This window comes from Pempheris klunzingeri, chromosome 8 (assembly GCF_042242105.1).
Source record: "Pempheris klunzingeri isolate RE-2024b chromosome 8, fPemKlu1.hap1, whole genome shotgun sequence".
NCBI classification, from domain to species: domain Eukaryota; kingdom Metazoa; phylum Chordata; class Actinopteri; order Acropomatiformes; family Pempheridae; genus Pempheris; species Pempheris klunzingeri.
Window position 1 is genome coordinate 18,733,755 of NC_092019.1, and position 20,498 is coordinate 18,754,252.

Below are 20,498 nucleotides of genomic sequence, written 5' to 3' on the forward strand. Positions count from 1 at the left end.
GTAGGATAGTTTCCCCCTCAAGCCCTTTCATTTTTTTCCAACTTTTCTGTTCATCTTTTAACTCTGTAATTTTAAGTGGGCTACTTTAGGTGCTACAGTCGATACCTGTCCTTTACGTAATAATCTAGGCTTATATACTACACGGTTACTTGGCTCGTTTTAAAAAGCGACGTTGACGCTGTTGATATTGTGTTGGCTATGTGTCCATAACTTCAAAGTGACACGGAGTTGTTTAGCATTATGTTGTGATTTCGGTCAATAAATTCAAAGTCGAATTTTCTTTAGCACTGTCGCGTGGAACCGAATCCACAAACAACTCAGTTTCCCATTAGCCATTGCGAGCTTTACGTCGTTGTGCGTCAACTCCCCAGTCCCCCCACCATCACCGTTCTACAGAGGAAGAAAGGGGGAGACGGGCAACCTGTACAAAACGCTGTAAGTGTAGTTTATATTTATATCGGATATTAAAACACACATAAATAGCTTAAGCCTGTGCCGGTGTGGCTGCTAATAACGTTCAACCTTGCCCCGGGTTCAGTTCACACAAATATGAGCGGCAGCGGGCGGCCCAGGACCAGCTCATTCGCTGAGCCTCCCGGAGCTCCCGGATCCGCTGCAGCCGGTGCCGGATCAGCAGTAGCCGGTGGAAGCTCGACAGGAAAAACTGGGGCTTCACAAGCCAGTGGAAGCAGCTCGACGAGCTTTGGGAACCTGAAACTGCCCAGTAAGTATTATTTTTTATTTTCACCACAAGCCCAACTTTCACGTTATTCCTAATATTCGGGTTGAATGTTATTTTTTTAAAGAGGGGTGTCCGGGGTGTATTTAATGTCGATCATTGTCGCGGAGCTAACTTTAGCCAGCAAGCTGTTAGCTGGTTAGCTAACTTAAGCTAGCTGCCCAGCTAACGTTAGCTGTGTTTTTCATTAAGGCACCACTGCGATCAAGGGCTTTTATCGCATAGCTAACGTTATCATTAGCTGCTGGTGGCAAGCTCGGAGCTAAGCCGTAGATATTTCGACAGTAAATAACGTTATGTCATTTTTTTCAGCATCAGCTCCTAACCATTATTATTGCATTGTAACCCAAGAATAGAGTTGGTGTCAAACGACGCTATAATATATTCGTCATTAATATCAGATGTGGAAACTAGCTAGCTTGCTAACGTTAGTAAAGAATATGTTGAAATTATCTAAGTTTTTAGGCGTCGTCCTCGGTCCAGTCTGATCCTGCACAAATTGTTTCTGCCCAACCAGGGTTACGTTAGTGTACGTTGTGAGGTATGGTGAAGAAATGGAAATTATTTTCAGTGGAAATGTAACAAATTATGAGTTCCAGCTGCTTTTTCAACCAGCATGTGGTGACTTGTGCATATATGTATTCATGTAAGCATGTATGCATTGGTTTAGACAGCTCGTCCAGTGCAGATATCTAGCCATCTCAGGTCATCTTTGATCAGGAAAGCCAGAAATCCTGCTTGGTGAAGTGGAAACAGTTTGGCAACCCTGAATTTGTTTGTGCAACTATATCAGCACCCCTCAGGTGGAAGACAAGTTCTGAATTAAATTGCATCTCTGTACACTTTAGAGGAAGCCATTAACTCCATAAGTAGGCTCTCTGTTCACCATTATGACGCCTATCCTGAGACTTCTTTGATCCCTTCCCTCCAACTGGTTTTGTTGGTGCAATGACAAGAACTTGCAGAATGCTCAGGGGTCATGACGCTATGCAGTAGTAGGGAGTTGGCTGAAGATGAGTAGGGTTGGACGGAGGTGTGCAGACGGACAGACTGGGAGAGGAAGAGAAATATAGCAAGACAGCTCAAGTGTCAAACAACATTTTCAGTACAGGAAAGAAATCTGGAGTGTACTGGGGCCCAGCAGAAAATAAGTTTAATTGATAAGTGATTATCAGAACAGGTGAACTTAAAATGGAAGGATGTCATAGCTGCTGCATAGTCATCCCTTGCTGAAAGTAGTACACACTGCCAATCAGCAGATGTTCATCAGGTGATTTGACTCATTCAAATCCATTGCCTTTGAATGGATGCTCACTTTTTCCTTTGCTCCCTTTTCAGAATGTCTCAGTCTTGGTCATTGGTATCTGCTGCACTCTGTGAAAGCACTGTTCTTGTGCCAGAGGTGTCTGGACCCTGCAGAAACCCCCAGAAAGTGTTGTTTGACACTAAGCTGGCTAAATCTGAAAAAATCTACCCGTCTCTACCTATTGGCCTTTTGTCCAAACTAACATGACTATTTTCACGCCCAAAACTAAGCTCTCTGGAGTGGATAAATCCAAAAGCCCTAGGTCAATTTTTAATGTGCATGGGGAAAACTGAGCTTGAGGCAGGATGATGTCTGCGGCTCAGACGTGGTCTGATGCTGTGTAGCAGTAATGTTAAGGGGGCCGCTTTCTCCTACCTCTTTTCTCTCTTCCGATGCTGCCTGTCACACAATACAGATGTTGCCATTAACCCATATTTACTGTTGGGAGACAACTTGGCAGCATATTATAGTGATTTGGTTGGTGTTTTTAGTGCAGCAGCGAACAGGTAGCAATAACAAGGCCACAATCTAATCACTACTTTATACTCATTCAAATAAATAGTCCCCTGAGCAAAATTGGAAAAACACTAGAGGTCGTCATTGAGAGCAGGAGGTGACAGAGGCCAGCTGAGACTGACCAAAATAGAAGGAAAAAGAAGATGTATAGTATTTACGGCTGATCAAAGTTTTTGGGGATGACACTTAACACGTTAAATCAAATCCTGAAGTGACACACACACACACACACACACACACACATTATTAGCGGTACAGTACATGGTCGAGCAAAAGAATATACCAATACTGATCTATTGGTACTGGCCTTATTAAGTGGATTAGGTATCAGGGAGATGCGACCAGTGCGCATTGAATAAATACATTTTATTCATCAATGGCATCATCAAATTCGGTGTTTCAGGGGGCCTCCAACTCAGTATTTAGTACCGGGGCAATCATAGCACATTACTTTACATAAAACTGATCCCAATGACTTCCACACAGTGTGATGTAAGTAGGTTTTAAAAAAGAGAGTATCGCTTTGGACCAGCACTTGGCACCAATAGATACCCTGAGCTGAGATATCGGAACCAATATAGAGGAAACGTTCATTTTGAGTCTGTGCGGCGCAAAATGATAACATAAAGTGCTCTAGCTGTGCAGTGAAGTTTTCTGATCAGCAAATTTTAAGGACCATCGATAGTCACAATGTGATTGTGTGGCGTCTTTTATTGTGGAGGACGGGAAACATGTACATTCCTGAATTAAGGGGCACCAATAGCTTTGGAGTGATTCATCCCAGCCACACCCAGTGTAAATCCATCATCATACACAATCAGGCATTGTACTGTCGACTTCCTATAGGCCACTAATGATAAAATACTCATTGCAATTTATCAAGCAGTTGCTTGAGTTAAAAGTTAAAGGTGTACTCGAGTGTTACGTGTGCACACCAACTACAAGATGTTTGCTAATAAGTGTGGGTGTGATGAAAGTCACCCCTCTTATCCTTTTTTTCTTACTCATCATGTACTGACGAATCAGAAACCAAAGCTGTTCACTGACAGCTGGGCAGAGTGCTCATTTTTGCATTCATTATTCAAGGGACTATCATGCCACAGCTGCTCCATATTTAATGTGCTCCCCTCTGACTTAATTTGTTTAAAAAGAGTGTGAAAGTGATGCTAAAAGGAAGCACAGAGGAACAGTGTATTGTTGAGCTGGTATACAGGAATTTGCAGGAACCACACAATGACTGATCTCAAAAGCTGAATATTCCCCGCTGACCTAAGGGTAGATATCAGATCTAGGCCAATCATGTGGATATGCCATGGGCTGCTGTTCATTGTTAACCTTAAGAAAGTTTGAAAACTGCATAAAGAAATAAGTGTATGACAAAGTGCATGTCATTTGTCAACAATAATCTGGAAATAATCTAATTGTTTTGCATTCAATCATTACATGTTTGTTGTTCAAGCAAATGTACCAACAGAAATAGCAGGTGATTAAGCCAAATCTTGTTTTTTGTCAGTTTACAGGAGAGATCAAAATACTTTATTGACTGACTCCATTTTGAGATTCGGGGACCTACTAGAGATCAGGAGGTGTCCTGTTGAGACAGGCGAAGTGAGCAAGCCCAGGAAATGGTAGCACTTCTGGGTGTGCTACTGTCCACGCAATTTTATCACAGGCTCTGACAAGCCTTTTGGCAATGGGCCTCTTCTCTGCTGTTCTTCCCCTGCCTGTGTCATTGCTTCTGGTGCCGATTTGTCAAATCATTCTTGACCCAACACGTGCACGGGCATGAAATACTCAGCAGCTACTTGACCCTAACTGGAGCTGTCAGTTACTGTTTGATCTTGAACATCTCACTTTGCTTAATTTCCACAAGGTCAAACATTAGCCTGAGAGTGACACTGTTGGAATAGTTTAAAACGCACACCTTGTACTCCATCCTTCCTTTTTAAAGTCATCTCTAATGTAATTGCTTGAGCTCTCACTTGTCCCCTTAGCTATACATAATGTGATCAGGGTGATGGGGCCGTACTATATTCCTGTTTCCAGGATCTCTTAGTCAGCGAAGCATCTTAGTTTTGAGCGATGTTCCATTTAATTAAATCCAACTTTCATGTGAATTTAAATGGTGTACTCTTAAGTCCTGGAGGCAGGGAAAATCTTGAATGAGGGTTAATTTGAAGGTTTAGATCACAACATCATGGCAGGCGATTCCAAAAGTTGTGTCTGACCGTCTCTGTCTGGGACTTGATGTCCAGTTCCTATTTACAAAGTGTTACACTATGTCGATGTATTTTAGTTCTTGATATTATAATGAATATAAACAAAACCATAGCTTAGACCACCTATAACACACCTTTAACTGTAGGATAAACTTCAGATACTAACAGAAAAAATATATCAAATACGACTATGTGCTGAACTGGCTCTTACACAGGGATTACATCAACTCATCCCTGGAGTATATCTATATTATTGGAATTGGGACACTGAAGTAATTGAGATTGCAGAGATGCTGAGCAGGAACTGTGATCGGGACTGTAATACCCTGTTCAGATCAAAACACCAGACCTGCAATCTGAGTGGGTCAATACGCGGCACCCAACTTGGCTGTGTGGCTCTCCCAAACTGGGTTAAACATGGGCTGCAGTGCCCTGCTCCAGGCGCTCACACTTGGAATGGGAATTTAATGTTAAATAACATTTAGCCGACTTTACAAAATTAGCCATAGGTGGAGGAATTGGGCAAACAAAGCGAAGAGGCTGGCTACAAGGAAAACAAACTTAGTCTATTTGTTCAGTCATTACATAAGCTACACTGTATTTTAGCTGTAACATGTTTGAAATACTGTTGCACACGTGTCTCTGTTAATTGCGACAACAAGGGATTAATCTTTGGCAGTAGTCTCGTATGAATGGGTCTAACTCGGGTCGAGCGCGGGTTCAGCAGACCTGCGTGGAAGGGGCTTATGCTGGGTTCACCCATGGGAGCAGTGGGAAAGTGTTGTGAGAAATATCAGGAGCTTGTTATAAGCCAGTGGAGTGCGTCTGGGGAACCGCCACATAGGACACAACCATTCAGAGAAGGAGGGAGTGCTTGTTGATTAACTTCTCCCTCTCAGGGGCACTTGTTTAAAGGCTGAACTGGAGAGGGTTATGTCACTGTGTTTCTCACATGTCCAAGCATCACGTTAGCCGTGAAAAATATGGTGCTTTTTATGCCATTTATGGTGTCATTACAGTCTGTTTGCATGTTTTGAGTGTCTGTGCTCTCATCCACAGGAGACAGCGGCAAAGTGACGACAGTGGTAGCCACACCCGGCCAGGGCCCCGATCGCCCACAGGAAGTGTCCTACACAGACATTAAGGTTATAGGAAATGGCTCCTTTGGAGTGGTCTACCAGGCTCGCCTCATCGACAGCCAGGAGATGGTGGCAATTAAGAAAGTTCTCCAAGACAAGAGGTTTAAGGTATGCTTATACAGGCCTACTCAGTCAAATTATTACAGCAACACAAATGCTGTTATTTAAATAGGAACGTTTGCATTTACAAAGAAGATTGTGGCTTTTGATCGTTATAGGAGTGTGATGTTCTGCAGAATTTTTGCTGAATTAAGAACCTCTGCCAGTTTTTTTGCACAACTCACAATTTTTGCACTTCTCTCCTTCTCTCTTTCTTTTCTTCATTGCAGAATAGGGAGCTCCAAATTATGAGGAAACTGGACCACTGCAACATTGTGAGGCTACGTTATTTCTTCTACTCCAGCGGAGAGAAGGTGTGTATGCACTGACTTGACTCTTTATGTAGTAGGAATCAAGTTTCATAATGATGCACTCTGCTTCCTCCACACCCAGCCATTAAATGGTGCATGCATCAACGATGCACAGACATGTTTTAGACAAGTCGATCTTGGTCTTTAATGTGTATCAAATTCACAGTCTTTACTTAAAACGTTTAAGGGTCCAAGTGTTTTTTTTTTTAGCTGAATTTCTAAGATTATTATTGTGGTTTTGTTTTTTCACTAAATGTTTGTGCATCTGCAAAAAACACAAGCTACATCAGCCAAACGTTCAGACAGGGTTAACACTCACAACTCGAGTAACAAAAGCAACATCTGACAACACAGTGGTACAGTGACAACCAATTTAACCTTTTAGCTCATTACCTCTGAGCTATACACCTGAGGAACACGTTATTTGTGTCCCTGGATTCCTCAGATCAAGATTAATATTTTATGTAAGCCGTGCACAAGGGTACGTACAGCTTGTGTAGCGCAGTATTTCCACAGAGACAAAATTGACATGCTAGTCATTATATTTTAACTCGGCCGCTTTGGAGAGTAGAAATTAATGTTAATGAAAGATTTTGTAGTTGATGAATTAAGTATTACATTGGTTCCAATGAGCCTGAATCACTGCACACAGCTACAATAATTGTTTTTTGTTTACTAACTCATCTCCCACTGTGCCGTGTATTTTATTAAATTAATGTGTTTATATATACTCGTATGATCAGGGTTACAGTAGTTTAGATTTCTCCATCTGTAATTATACAGTCCTCTTTCCTCTTTCCTTCCAGAAAGATGAGGTGTATTTGAATCTGGTGCTGGACTACGTCCCTGAGACGGTGTACAGGGTGGCTCGGCACTTCAACAAGGCTAAGACCACCATCCCTATCATCTATGTTAAGGTGGGAAGATGCAAAACACACACACACACACACACACACACACACACACACACCTGGCTGTGCTCCTGGGCATTTCTCCCTAACTGCTTTCACCACACGACTATGAGGCATCAAAAGGTTATTTTATGTCTGTTATTTAGGGATGATGGGCTTGATTTCTCTCTGTCTCATAAATGAAAAGTGCTGTTATAACTTTAATAACAAATATGTCATCGTGTTGACTGCAGACAAACTTGTTAAGCCCACAACTTGTGCAGAGGTTATGGTTTTTCCCATCTGTTTTACTTTAAGAAGCTGAGATTGAAAAATAGGTGGCTTTTCTCTGACTTTATTTTGACAGTGACGTGAATTTAGCTGTAACTGCTAGCGTTTTATTCATCCACTTTTGGGAAACCTTGCCATCCAGACTGCCAAACAGCGCGGCCGTCATGTGCTGTTTTGTAGGAGACACACTGAAGACAAAAAATATATAGTATCATCTGTTAGAGCGGCAGCTGCTTTGGCAGAGATCTGTGCCCAGGGTGCTTTCAAGGTTTGAAGTATACTCCTGTAAATGTTTAATTCCAAAAAGATGAGACTTAACGTCACAATCTGCGACTTTGACATTGAGTGTGACTGATATTTCCCTTTAGACTAATGGGTTTGGTTTATACTTTTTGCATACATTGTTGGTCACTGTTCTCAGTGCTAGGCCATTATCTCTGTGCGTTTGTCAAATGATAAAAGGAATTAGATTTAAATATTTCATCCTAGTCTTTTGAATTCAGTTGAATCGGTTATTGAGTAATTTTTAAAAGGAATCCAGTGGAAACTAAAAGTAAAATTTTGCTCAGTAATTGCCTGATGTAATAAACAACTAAGTATTTTCCTGTGTGTGTTTCTCAGAGACGGCTCACTGTTTAAGGATTACGAAAGCAGAAAGGGAAAGATGGGCCCATGGGAATTAATCTGTTTGCTATACACTTGGGTCCCTGTCTAAAAGGATGCTCATTTCAGAGAGAGTGTTTGTGTGTTTACTGTGTCTGTTGCAGCAGAGAGGACATTATACCTGTCTCATGGCCCATTTCCCTACCTCAGCCTGCTGCTCCCCTGTGGCTTTGAGATGCATACTGATCTCTCTCGCTCTCCGTCTTTCTCTCTCCTCTGTCATCCCTCCATCCTCCAGCGACACACTTCTAACACAGCACGTCTGGGGTCTCCCCCCCCCCCCCCGTCCCCTGGGTCTTATGTTTTTGCCTCGTCTCTCATTGTTTCCCTCTTCCTCACCCTGCTCCTCCTCTTCTCCCATTCTGCCCCCTTTTTACCCATCATCCTTTAGTCATCTTATCTGTAATAATTTTGTAATCTGTGGTCGGCCTGCTGTCACCGCATCATGGGGGTAATAATGATGATAATGGTGATGATGACAGTGATTTGTCATATTAAGATGCTTACCGTCTGCCTTCCACAGACACATTAAATGGGCGCAGATTTAACTGTGTGAGCAGTTTTTACGTGAGAATAACATCATTGACCTAGGATGAGGATGGTTACACATCCTCGGGGAGAATTTTTCACCCCTAATGTTGTTTTGTTGGAGAAACACACCACTGCAGGCTGCGTCAGACACCACACAGCTGCTTCTTTCAACACACACCTACACTGTGCACCCAAAACCAAAATTAGGGCACACACAGCAGTGACTGGCACATGACAAAAATCTATACAGACACGCACACGTGTGTGCTCCTGCAGTTGGAAAACAAATTATATTGCCCTGTGATAATCCTGAGTAAAAGAGCCAGATGGCATGTACAATTTTTAATTTGTGGTACAGTCACCTGGCTAAGGTTAGGTAGACATAACTTTGGTTGTTCCCAAAGGCCCCTGATTGTTTTAAAGCATTAACTTGTGACCCCTCATCACTAACCCAATCTATGCCTACAGATTGTGATTAGCTGCACTGAAGAATAATTGCCTCCTCAAGTCTGATAAATGAAGATACATAATATTTTTCTTCTTTTGTTGTACCATTAATTGTCTTGCAACCCCTCAGATTTATTTTGTGACCCAGTAAACCCACTGCCTTAGGTGACTCAAGACTAGCTCAGGTCAGCTAAGGTCACACAAGACTACCAGTCTAAATGGCAACATTTCAGGTTACACACTGTAATGTCTGAATTTATACAGTTCACTTAATTGACAGGGTATCTTTGACAGTATGAAAAAGTCTTACATTTAATTTGCATTAGTCTTCCTCCTGCTCTACGGGGTAAAATGATGTCAGATTGTAAAAAATGTATCCTACAGGCTATATGCTAAAAGTGGGACTGTTTCAACAGTGGATTGTGCTTACAGGAGGCTGCTCAGTCCTTTTTTAGTGGAGTGTCAGTCAGCGCCATCATACCTGTAGCACAGTCACTACAACTAGCCACAGTCCTAGGAAGCTCATTGTCTAATAATGAGCAAGTGTCAATTTTAGCGACGTGCCCAACTTAGATGATCATACATACATACACACTTTGGCCAGTATGATGGTTAAACAAGTATTAATTTGCATTCAGTGGCATATTTGAAAGGTCTTAAAAAGTCTTAAATTTAACTTTGTGAACCCTGCGGAAACCCTGACTGAGCATTAGAGTGAGGACACCTACAGTGAGTCATGTCTGACTAAACATGAGCGCAGGGAAAAGACATGACAATAGGGAACTTTGGTGGCCTCAAATTTTTTCTTTTCTTCTTGGAATATCTGTATGATTCTGTCGAAGTTGTCGGGCATTACGCCAACCCCCTCTGTCCTCTCCCCCAGGTGTACATGTACCAGCTGTTCCGCAGCCTGGCTTATATCCATTCCCAGGGCGTGTGTCACAGAGACATCAAGCCCCAGAACCTCCTGGTGGACCCAGAGACGGCCATCCTCAAACTCTGTGACTTTGGCAGGTCAGTACCAGACACTGCCTCTGGACATCTCTGTCTTTCTCCATCTTTTTTTCCATCGTGGTGACTGTCTCATTGTGTGCACATTCAGTTGGCTGTCTGCTTGTGTAGCCATCTCTTTCTCAGTATTGACTTTCCGTGTGATGATCTCTCATATGTCTTCTGGCCTTTCTGTCTTGGTAGCTCACATGTTGTGTTTTTTGTGAAAACAAACACACTAAAAAATGAAAGTTTCATGTTGACTGGCACTCCCCTCCTGAGCTGTCTTTTTCTGCTTCGTCTTCTAGTGCAAAGCAGCTAGTTCGGGGGGAGCCGAATGTGTCCTATATCTGCTCAAGGTACTACCGTGCCCCAGAGCTCATCTTTGGTGCCACCGACTACACGTCCAACATTGACATCTGGTCAGCCGGCTGCGTGCTGGCTGAGCTGTTGCTGGGCCAGCCCATATTCCCTGGGGACAGCGGTGTGGACCAGCTAGTAGAGATCATCAAGGTATAGTAGGGTGTACTGCAAACGGGCTGAATGCCAACTGACAGCACAAGCTGCCAGATGAAAGGGGACATGGTGTCTGGATTTGAAATGACCGTCACTAAAGTCTTTGGGTATCAAGAAACTTGAAGAAAAAGAAATGCCCACTGTTTCCTGTTAGATTGCACCTCACCGGTCACTGGGTGTGTGCTCAGATTTGAATATAGTATTTAGATTAAGGTATTATTAAAGTAGTAGTAGTAGTACACCCAGAAGGACAGTGTAATCTGGAAACTTAATATAACAAAGGACATTTGAATGCACACTGACATTTCCTCCTCTACATTTTGAGTACAGGCGTTCAGAACATGCCATTGATTGTTATTAACATCAATCAATATTAACTCTTCATCCATGTTTGTCAGGTTCTGGGGACACCAACAAGGGAGCAGATCCGGGAGATGAACCCTAATTACACAGAGTTCAAATTCCCACAGATTAAAGCACACCCTTGGACAAAGGTATGTTCCCACTACTGGAGAATGTCCATCCTGGATAGCAGTTATCCAAACATCACTGTGACGTCTTTGTTTCTTAATGTCTCTCTGAAACAGCTTTTTTGTCATTTTTAATGGGATGAAAAAGCCACTGAGAAAATACCAAAACTAGACCGAGGATGTTAGAAACTTGGATTTGATGTTTATGTAGAACACTTGTGTGTTAAGAGTTTTAAAAATTAGTCCACATTTATAAGGACTCTAAGGAATTTGATTGGATTTGATACTTTTGGAAGACTAAAGGTGCTTTTCAGACAACCAGTGGCTGCCGCTCAGCAACATCACTGTCACTGAGGCATCTGGCTACCTCTACCAGAGTGGAAGCTACACCACTGGCTGACGACCATTCACCTAGTATAAACTGTTAAGTTGAGTGGGTTATATCTTTTAAAGAAGAGTAAACTAAAAGCAATGTGACATGTTTTATAGCAAGCTTTTGCTGCCTAGTTTCGTATTATTGTCTCAGACCTTCAATATCGTTTCTCTTCACTTATCTGCCAGTTCTCTTCTGGTGAAGAGGTGTATAATTCAGGTAATTTAAATACAGTAAAATCATCTCCTGTATCATTTCCCGTGCTTTCATTTATATGGTTCCATGATCATATGGCGAAAAGGTGCAGCATATTGGAAATATTGAATATATCCTTCTCCTCGCAGCTGCTCGCTGTCTGAAAGCACCTTAAGTCTTAGATTTACATAAAATTCTAATTCCTCCCTACAGTGTGTTAATACAGAACCCTAAATTTCTCTCTTTTGTCAGGTGTTTAAGCCTCGTACCCCACCAGAGGCCATTGCTCTCTGCTCTCGACTGCTGGAATACACGCCGGTGACCAGGCTGTCTCCACTGGAGGCGTGTGCGCACGCCTTCTTCGATGAGCTGCGTCAGCCCAACACCCGTCTGCCCAGTGGACGAGAACTGCCACTGCTCTTCAACTTCAGTCCTGTCGGTCAGTTTGCCTCCCTGTCAGTTCTCTCTCATCTTCACTGTGTGTTTCCTCTATTTGACCTCTGATGGCCTTCACTTAGACGCTCATAGTTGGTTGTCATGTCATTTTATGTGTAATTAAACATTTTTTGCCTTTTCTGATCCCTCAGAGCTGTCGATCCAGCCCCAGTTGAACTCCACACTCATTCCTCCTCACGCTCGTGCACAGACATCGCCTGCCTCACATGGTATGTGCCTCAAATTGAGCTCCATTTGATATCATTGTTTTCACTGATGGGCAGTATAGAGGAGGGGCTTTATTTTTATGTATGTACAACTAACCCCTAATTTGGAAGAACAATGATACTTAACAATTAGGTAACAAAAAATATAGTGTGAGAAACAAAATATTTTTTGCCTACATGGGTCCTTTATGGCCTATATAACCCTGACACACTTTTATGAACATTACCTCTAAAGACATTCACATATTGTAAACACATTACAATCACTTGGTGTCCAGTTACGTATCAACACTGAACTTTCTTTTGCGTCAGATGGGCTTTGTGTTGCTGACAGTTGTGCTCCCTGTCTCCCCCTACAGAGGGCAGTGTTTCAGACAGTTCCGCCCAGCCCAGCTCAGCACCTGGATCCATCAATAACAGCACCTGAGCATCCATCCCTCTGTCACCTTTTCTTTTTGTCTTCCCCATTTTCCTTTTCTGTCCTCTGCTCTTCTCCCTCTCAACCTTCCTCCTGGCTCCAAACCCTCAAGATAGAAAAGAAATGACCATACACACCCACATATACACTCAGCATTGTTATTTTCCCTGAATTTTAACCATTTCCACTAGAAAGTGATTTCTGAGGCTGCTAGCTTCTGGAAAATGTGGGGTGATTTTTTTTTTTTTTAAGGACATTTAGGTAACAGTGTTTGGGCTCAATATAAGTTGCCGTTCAAAGTCCACAGTGGCCCTTGTCAGGCCTGTTAGAATAAAGAAACTGCTTGGTTTGGATTTTGGGGGACGAGGAGGGGGTTGTACATGTTATGTGGATTTTCTGTATTATAATCTACAGTTGACTTTTATCCCTTTTTATGTTCATTTTATTTTAGCTAATTTTATGTGTGGCCGTGGTGCCATTGAATGGGGTCCTGATTGGCTATGGAGTTGAGAATGAGGGCCGTGTGTTCGGCCTGACTAATATTGACAATCATCCTTAGTAGGGTCAAAAATGGCACACTTGTACTGTGCATAGTGTTTGATCGTACAACCTACAGTGTAGACAAGTGACTTTTCTGTCTCTTTCTGCCCTCAACTCCACTCAAGTAGTTCAAGTTCACACAAGCCAGTGGTGAATTAATGTGAACAATTCTTTTAAATCTCCCAGTTTGACACCAGACAGAACATATTGGCTGATTTTGTCCATGTCATTTTAGATGAGTGGTGGTTTTAACTTTTATTACAAAGGGGGGCGCCACAGCCTGTATCTACAGTTTCTTTTTGAATATTAGCTCATCAACTGCCTCTTATGTGAATGAGAGGGAGCCTTATACGAGCAGAGTGCACGTCTTCAGTTTCTTCAGTATAAGCTCATGTTTTCTTTGGTTAAGCTGGAAACCAAGCGTTTCATGTTATTTCTCCAGTGAGTATTGCACATCTTCAAAGGGAGTAGGGGGGAAGCAAAGGGGCGAGTTCTGTGTACTGTCCAGCTGTTAACATAACTTTACAGAGAGGGAGCCGCTGGTGAGAGGCTCCAACTGCATCTAATAAAGAAACCTCAATGTCTCGTGTGTCATAAACACAGCTGCCTAGCACTGTAGGGTGAACAGTCACCTCAATAATTATGTCACTTTACGGTGTTTTGTTTCTTATCGGCCTGATTATGTTGTTGTTAAGTTGTTGCGTGACATCAGATGCAGAGGGTACAGAGAGACCACTGGCCGCTTTCACTGCTCGTCATTGTCATTTCAGCTAGTTTTTACAGTTATTGTCTGTGCGGGGGGGGCGACTATGAATAAACTGTGTTTGTTTTGACAGAGAGATTTGTTGAAACCCTCTTGGCCCCTTCCAGCCTGCCTGTGACGCTCATATCATGTTCTTCTTGTCCTGTGATGTAAGAACTGAACTTGAATGATTTACGCAGCCCAACGGTCCACTGTCAGCACGGACTAGTTTTCTTTCTTCCACCACGCAAACGTGCATGTTCAGCCCATGTTGACCAGACTATATAACTTCCACTGATATATGTAATAATCTGACCAGAAACGATGCTCAAACCCCTGAAACCCAACAGCTTTTGGAGCCTCCCCTTCCATTCCTTTTTGTCCTCATCCCTCTGCCTTCCGCTCCCCTCCTTCCTCCTTTTTTTTTTTTTTCACTGCTAAACTGTAAATATCAAGTACCTTTTATTTTATTTTGTTATTTTTGTTATTATTGTTATTATATTGTTGTTCTTGTAATTTTTTTTTTCTCTAGTAGACCGGCGCAGCAGCAGCCGGACTGTTTATCCTCAGTCACAGTCTGTAAATACGATTTCATTTCAGTCCCTGTTCAGGAGGGGAAAAACAGAACAAAATGTTTCATTTTTATTCTCTCTCCCTCCATTTCTCTCTTCACGACTTTCCCTTTTCCCCCATAAATGTTGTCATAACTGTTTTATTTATTGTATTGTGTTTTTTTTTTTTTTTTGGAGGGGGGGGGTTGGTTTTTCTTTTCTGGGGTGGTAAAATTGAGGGATTGGAGTATTTTTTGACTTTTTTTTTTTTTTTTTAATTCCAACTTTTAGTCCAGCGATGTCACATGCAAAACAATTTCACATCCAAGATACTGTACTGAAATCCAGACGTTGGTGTGTGTTCTCCAATCAGTGGTCTTGTGTGTATGCAGGTGCACACGTTAGCCAACAGGTGGAACTCCAGTTTTCCATTTAACTTCAATGTGAAGGGAATGTTACAAGCTTCTGGATCTATGGGGTCATGGTGAGGGGAGGGAGCACGGATCACCCTGTGTGTGTGCGTGTGTGTGTGTGTTTGTGTGCGTGCGTGTGTGCGTGCGTGCGTGTCTGGGAAAGGGGAAATAATGAATCTGTCCACTGACATGTATCATCTCCTGTGTCCGACCGTCTCTTGTTTTCGCTCACTGTGTGTTGTATGAGTGTAGCGGGTCTGACCGGTTAGTACAGTGTGTAATGCTTCACAGACTTGGTGAGTTTCTTTAGCACAGCTGCAGGGAATGTATGTGTGTCTGTATGTGTGCTGGCAGACCATGGACATTATTGTACTCTGTACTCCTGACTCTTTCCTAAGTGGAGAGCTGACTCAATGTGCTATTTTAATGTTTTGTTTTTTTTTTTTTTTCATCTTCTCATCTGTCACACTTTGTTTTTAATTTGCTGTGACCCCCGCTCTTTTATCACCCTTGTCGGAGGGTAAAAATATCATTATTGGGAACAGAACGGTTGGATAAAGGAGATGATGAAGAGAGAGAGGGATGGAGGGAGAGAGACAGTTTTTGTTTGTTGGTATAAATAATTAAACTCATTAATAAAGTGATGAAACTGTTCCTGTCTCACACCCATGATTGAATTATATTTGAATTAATTAAGCCATGTTTACATGATCACAGTGGGGATACAAGTCACAGTGACATTAAGACAGCAAGTCTGTTGAACACTTATTTGTCCTGTGTATACGAAGAAAATCAATAATAGGAAGTAAAACTTGACCAGTGCCACTGAAAGTCCCTCTGTGCAACACAAGGTGAGATTGACAACTGCCCCCAAAGCAGCAGCTTGACCCAATGTATTAATGTAATATTATGTGGGAAGATGCACCAGTAAGTACAACATTAACTGCTATGATTTGATTAAGGTGGGTCCTTCTTATTAACTCTGCTTGAGGCTTTCTTTCTTAAAGGGGCATTTAGTTTTTCCGTCTGTGTTAAGTACCTCCAGTGTTCACTAACTATGAGCTCATCTGTGTTCAGAAAGAGGTTTTGGGCGACATTATCAGAACAATAACTTCTGATTGAATGTCCCCCAGTGATGTAACGACCACCAGTATATCGTGTGTCCCTATATTTCAGTGTAGAAAACTCTAAACATATAACATGTATAAACATATGAAGACTGTTTTTTAACTTTAATACATTTCACAGGCAAATATTGTACTTGTACTTAATTCACACCATTTATATATTTATCTAACAGCTCTAGTTACTTTTCAGATTAAGAGTTTAAAAACCATTAATGAGCTTCTAAATTACAATGCATTGCTTCCCAGTAAATCAAACTAACCAAACATGTTGCCATTTTAAATAGCTCCTCAGCCAGACATAACATTACATGCTTACACGTTAATGCATCAGTAATGATAATCCATTAATTAAGAAAAGCATTCTGCTTTACAATGAGTACATTAACTTTTGATATTTGAAGTACGTTTAGCTGATATTATTCCTGCACTTTTACTGATGCAATATTTTGAATGCAGGAGTATTTCCTCCAGTGCAGAGAGCAGCAATAAAAAATGAAAAATGCTAATGAGGCAAAGATGCATGTAGTAAAATGATGGCAAGTTGAGATTTTTGCCGATTAATTCTAGTTGATACAATTGTGCCATCCTTCAGGAGATGGGGTGGGAAATAACCGATGCACCTCATACTCTCCTTTCCTGCTGGTAACTGTGGATGCAATCTGTTTTCAGGCATCCATCACCACGAAGAGCAGAGCAATGAGGATAAGAACGAATGTAGAGTCTGTGCTCAGCTAAGGTGGGTGCTGAGCCATTAACAAATCTTTTTTTTTTCTCTTAAAGAAGGGCTGTTTTTCTTGTGGGTACTCACCCAGTTTCTAGGCTTCTTTTGATAAGTACAAATGTACCCTTTCTCCTACAAGAAATATTAATAACTAAATGTACTGAATATAAAGCAGCACACATTTAATGTACTTTGGTGTGGAATTTTTAGCAGGCCGAGTATTATAAACTTACTTATTGGCTGTGAGTCACAGGATTTACTTTAGCTTTGAGTGAAACCTTTTCATGGAGGGATTAATAAAATGAAGCTCTGGTTATGCTCTGCAGAGGAGTCTGGTGGATCAGTGAACTCTGGAAGGGACCAGTTGGAGAATGATGAAATCACTTCGGTTGTTATGGGAACCATGCTATTGCAAATGTCAGTGAAAATGTTTTTGACCTCGACTGATGAAATCTTCCACAGTCTGATTGTATCAGACGTGTGATCATTAACACGCTGATATTCATACAGTTTTGTGGTGGCGGTGTGTTTCAGTGACACTGTTGGTTAACGGATATATCTCACTTTTTGTCGTCTGACTTTAGCTTCAAGATATCAGAGAATCGCACCTGACTTCAGGTCTCACTTGGCTCCATGACTTCAATGACCTTCAGCACACATCTCAAACACGGTTGAATATTTTCATTGCCGCTTAACAAAGACCAAGGAAGTGTCTCCCACATCTGTCTCACAGCCACTCAATTTTTTTCATTCAGACAAGAATGTGCTGTTCACAAAAGAAGAGCAGGATTTAATGAAGTCTCAGGGTGTCCGTGAACTTTCTTCTTTCATCTCTCTCTGTGTTTCAGTAGAAAATATTTATATGCTTTGGCAGAACCTTTGCAGCGCTTTGCTAAAATTCCTGGTTACCTTTAAGCCTTCCCGTCAGGTTCAGCTCACATAAATTAATACTTTGCCCTTGTATGACCCAGTCCTTGGTCTGTTTTCAGAAGCAAGAACTTTAGTCTTATGTAGACATTTGAAGACATATTTTGCTTTACAAACCATGCTAATGTACTTTTTAAGTTAGAAACGTCGACAGGGTAATGCAGTTGTGTGGGTGACAACACCTCAATATACAGATCAGTAACACCATCATAATGTCATACAGAGCAGCCATTCACCCTCATTTAAACCAATAACTACTGAGACCTGGCCTCAATAATTTCTAATAATTTCTCCTCTTATTTGTTGTCTGTACTGACAGTTTAAGGGATTTAAAACAATTCACAAAGTCGATCATATCCAGGGTATATGAGGGCTTGCTGGCTTCCTACTTTGTTGTATGAATAAGGTATTGGTATAATTATAATGACATAAAACCAAATCACATACATCAGATGGAAGATTGTCTGAAAAGAGTTTAACGTGGGAAAACAAGATAACCAGATGTGGATCTCGTTCCAAAAATATTTCCTTACAGGGCATGTACAGCAAAATATGTTCTGAGGCTTCTGTTTTCAAGGTGAATCTGATTTGTAAGAAAAGTCTTTAACTGTTAGGGCAGATGAAAAAGAAGAAAAAGATGAAGGAGATGCTGAGCAATCATGGTAAATGGTCTGTATTTGTATAGCACCTTTCTAGTTATTTCAACTACTCAAAGCGCTTTACATGACATTCACCCATTCACACATCATTCATACAGGAGGAATGCAATTTGGAGGAGACTATTCTTTCATACTCATTCACACACTGAAGCTGCTTCAGGAGCAAGTTGGGGTTCAGCGTCTTGCCCAAGGACACTTCGACATGTTGACCCATAGGAGCTGGGGATCGAACACCCGACCTTCAGATTGAGGGACGACCCACTCTACCACTGAGCCACAGTGTAACGAGACAGCCTTCCTCTCCTGGGACTTGCAGTCTCTTAACTGTAGCCTTCAATGAGAAACATGGCTGCTGAGTTGTCATCATGATGATATGATATGTCAAGGTTGTATAATGTTATTCTACTGGGCGTTGATTGTACAGTTTCTGTGGAGCCTGAGTGGCCCCGGACCCTCTGGCTGAATGCCCGGCCGGCTCTTTAATACCATTTGGAGTCAGGTTAAGGAGTCTGGAGGAGCTGCTCATCTTCCCAATCAGCCAATGGGGCACATCAGGGCACTGTGTAATTCTGGGAAATGAGTGGAGTGGGCTAGTCTATACGTTCACTGACCTCTGTATATAATACCATAATACAGCAGCTGGCTGTGCTCACTCTGAGGAGGTTGTGAGGCCTTATAGTGTAGATTTAATAAACCCATGTGATTATTCAAGTGTAGCTGAAGTCATATCAGACAGTTACAGCCGTCTTTGTATGAAAAAGATGAATAAAAATCAGCAAATAACCCTTGAGGAGCTGCAGTAATAAAGCTTTATACCACGATTCGCCGTATGTATAAACAAATGCATCAATGCCATATACACACAGTTCGTTACCAAGGACACCGAAGGTTTCAATACTGCATTGTCTTAAATACAGACAAACTGGGCTTTAATTAACCAATAATGATGATTTCAATATGATGTATATAAGGTTACATAGTCCTTGGGTGGTTCTGAGGTGCCACACAAGCTGTTTCTGGGATTAAATATGTTATGTGATCGATTTTGCGGCATATTTTGTGTTATCTGTTTTGTGTTGTTGGTCTGTAATTCGTTGTTATTACTGCCTACGCTTGAAAAAGAGATTTAGCCCATAATGCCAGTATGGCTTCTCTTGTTAATTAAATAAACTTAAAATGCATGTCACTCTTGTGAATGGACTTTTGTTTGCTCAGGTATAATCCTACTTCATCCTCTCTTTGCTCTTCCTCCTCTGCAACTCATTTCGCAAACAGAAAAAATACAAAATAACTTCTGTGACATATTTGATTTATTGAAGATTCATGCTATTTTAAGAGGCTACTGTTGATCTCATCTGGTTTTAAGCAGAGAAGGGGAGACTCAGATATTAACTAACTAGAAGCGACCACTGGTTGATTTTCTGATTTGGAACCTGTATATCAACTACAAACCATCTATAGTGTGTGTACAGTGTGTGTACAATGTGTGTTCTGTGTGTGTACAGTGTGTGTACAGTGTGTGTACAATGTGTGTTCTGTGTGTGTACAGTGTGTGTTTTGCAGTTGTACTGCCCTATGCTTGTGTAAACTAGAGTTTAGAGCTTAAAAGTTAAAACACTGCATACCTATTTTCAACACATCATTGCTTATGAGCATGTCATACAATAATGTTGAGGTAGGTCCATTGCTTATGCAGAATGGCCTCTTTTAGAGAGGTTCATATTATTGGATAATTTTTACTTTTGCACTTAAGATGTAAGCAACATTTTAAAACTGAGGCCGCAGAGCTCAGCTAATATGTCTTGTGCCTTCATCTGCAAAGACAAGAGCATCTATAAATGTCAGCTAAATGTAGTGGAGTGTAAGAGCTGAATAGCAGAAAATGAAAATGCTCAAGTGATGTACAAGTGTTTCTCATTTCTGCCTCTTCCTCTGCACACTGACCCCTGTGCAGCCACATTGGCGCGCTCCTGGACTACAAACTGGCTCAGCGGTTTGTGTAGTCCAACGCTATTGGTCAACGAAGTGACCGGCTCAGCCAAT

At 41.6% G+C, this 20,498-nt stretch overlaps 1 protein-coding gene across 1 annotated transcript; it reads left to right on the forward strand.

Annotated features, from left to right (window-relative positions):
• The first annotated feature begins 364 nt into the window (after positions 1 to 364).
• On the forward strand, positions 365 to 15,674 carry gsk3ab (glycogen synthase kinase 3 alpha b). Its single transcript, XM_070835316.1, has 11 exons — positions 365 to 435; positions 539 to 724; positions 5,840 to 6,027; positions 6,249 to 6,332; positions 7,136 to 7,246; positions 10,035 to 10,165; positions 10,450 to 10,654; positions 11,056 to 11,151; positions 11,948 to 12,134; positions 12,283 to 12,360; positions 12,717 to 15,674. Exons 2-11 carry the CDS (start codon positions 550 to 552, stop codon positions 12,782 to 12,784), a joined length of 1,323 nt encoding a protein of 440 aa, XP_070691417.1. The 5' UTR covers positions 365 to 435; positions 539 to 549; the 3' UTR covers positions 12,785 to 15,674.
• Positions 15,675 to 20,498: the final 4,824 nt, after the last annotated feature.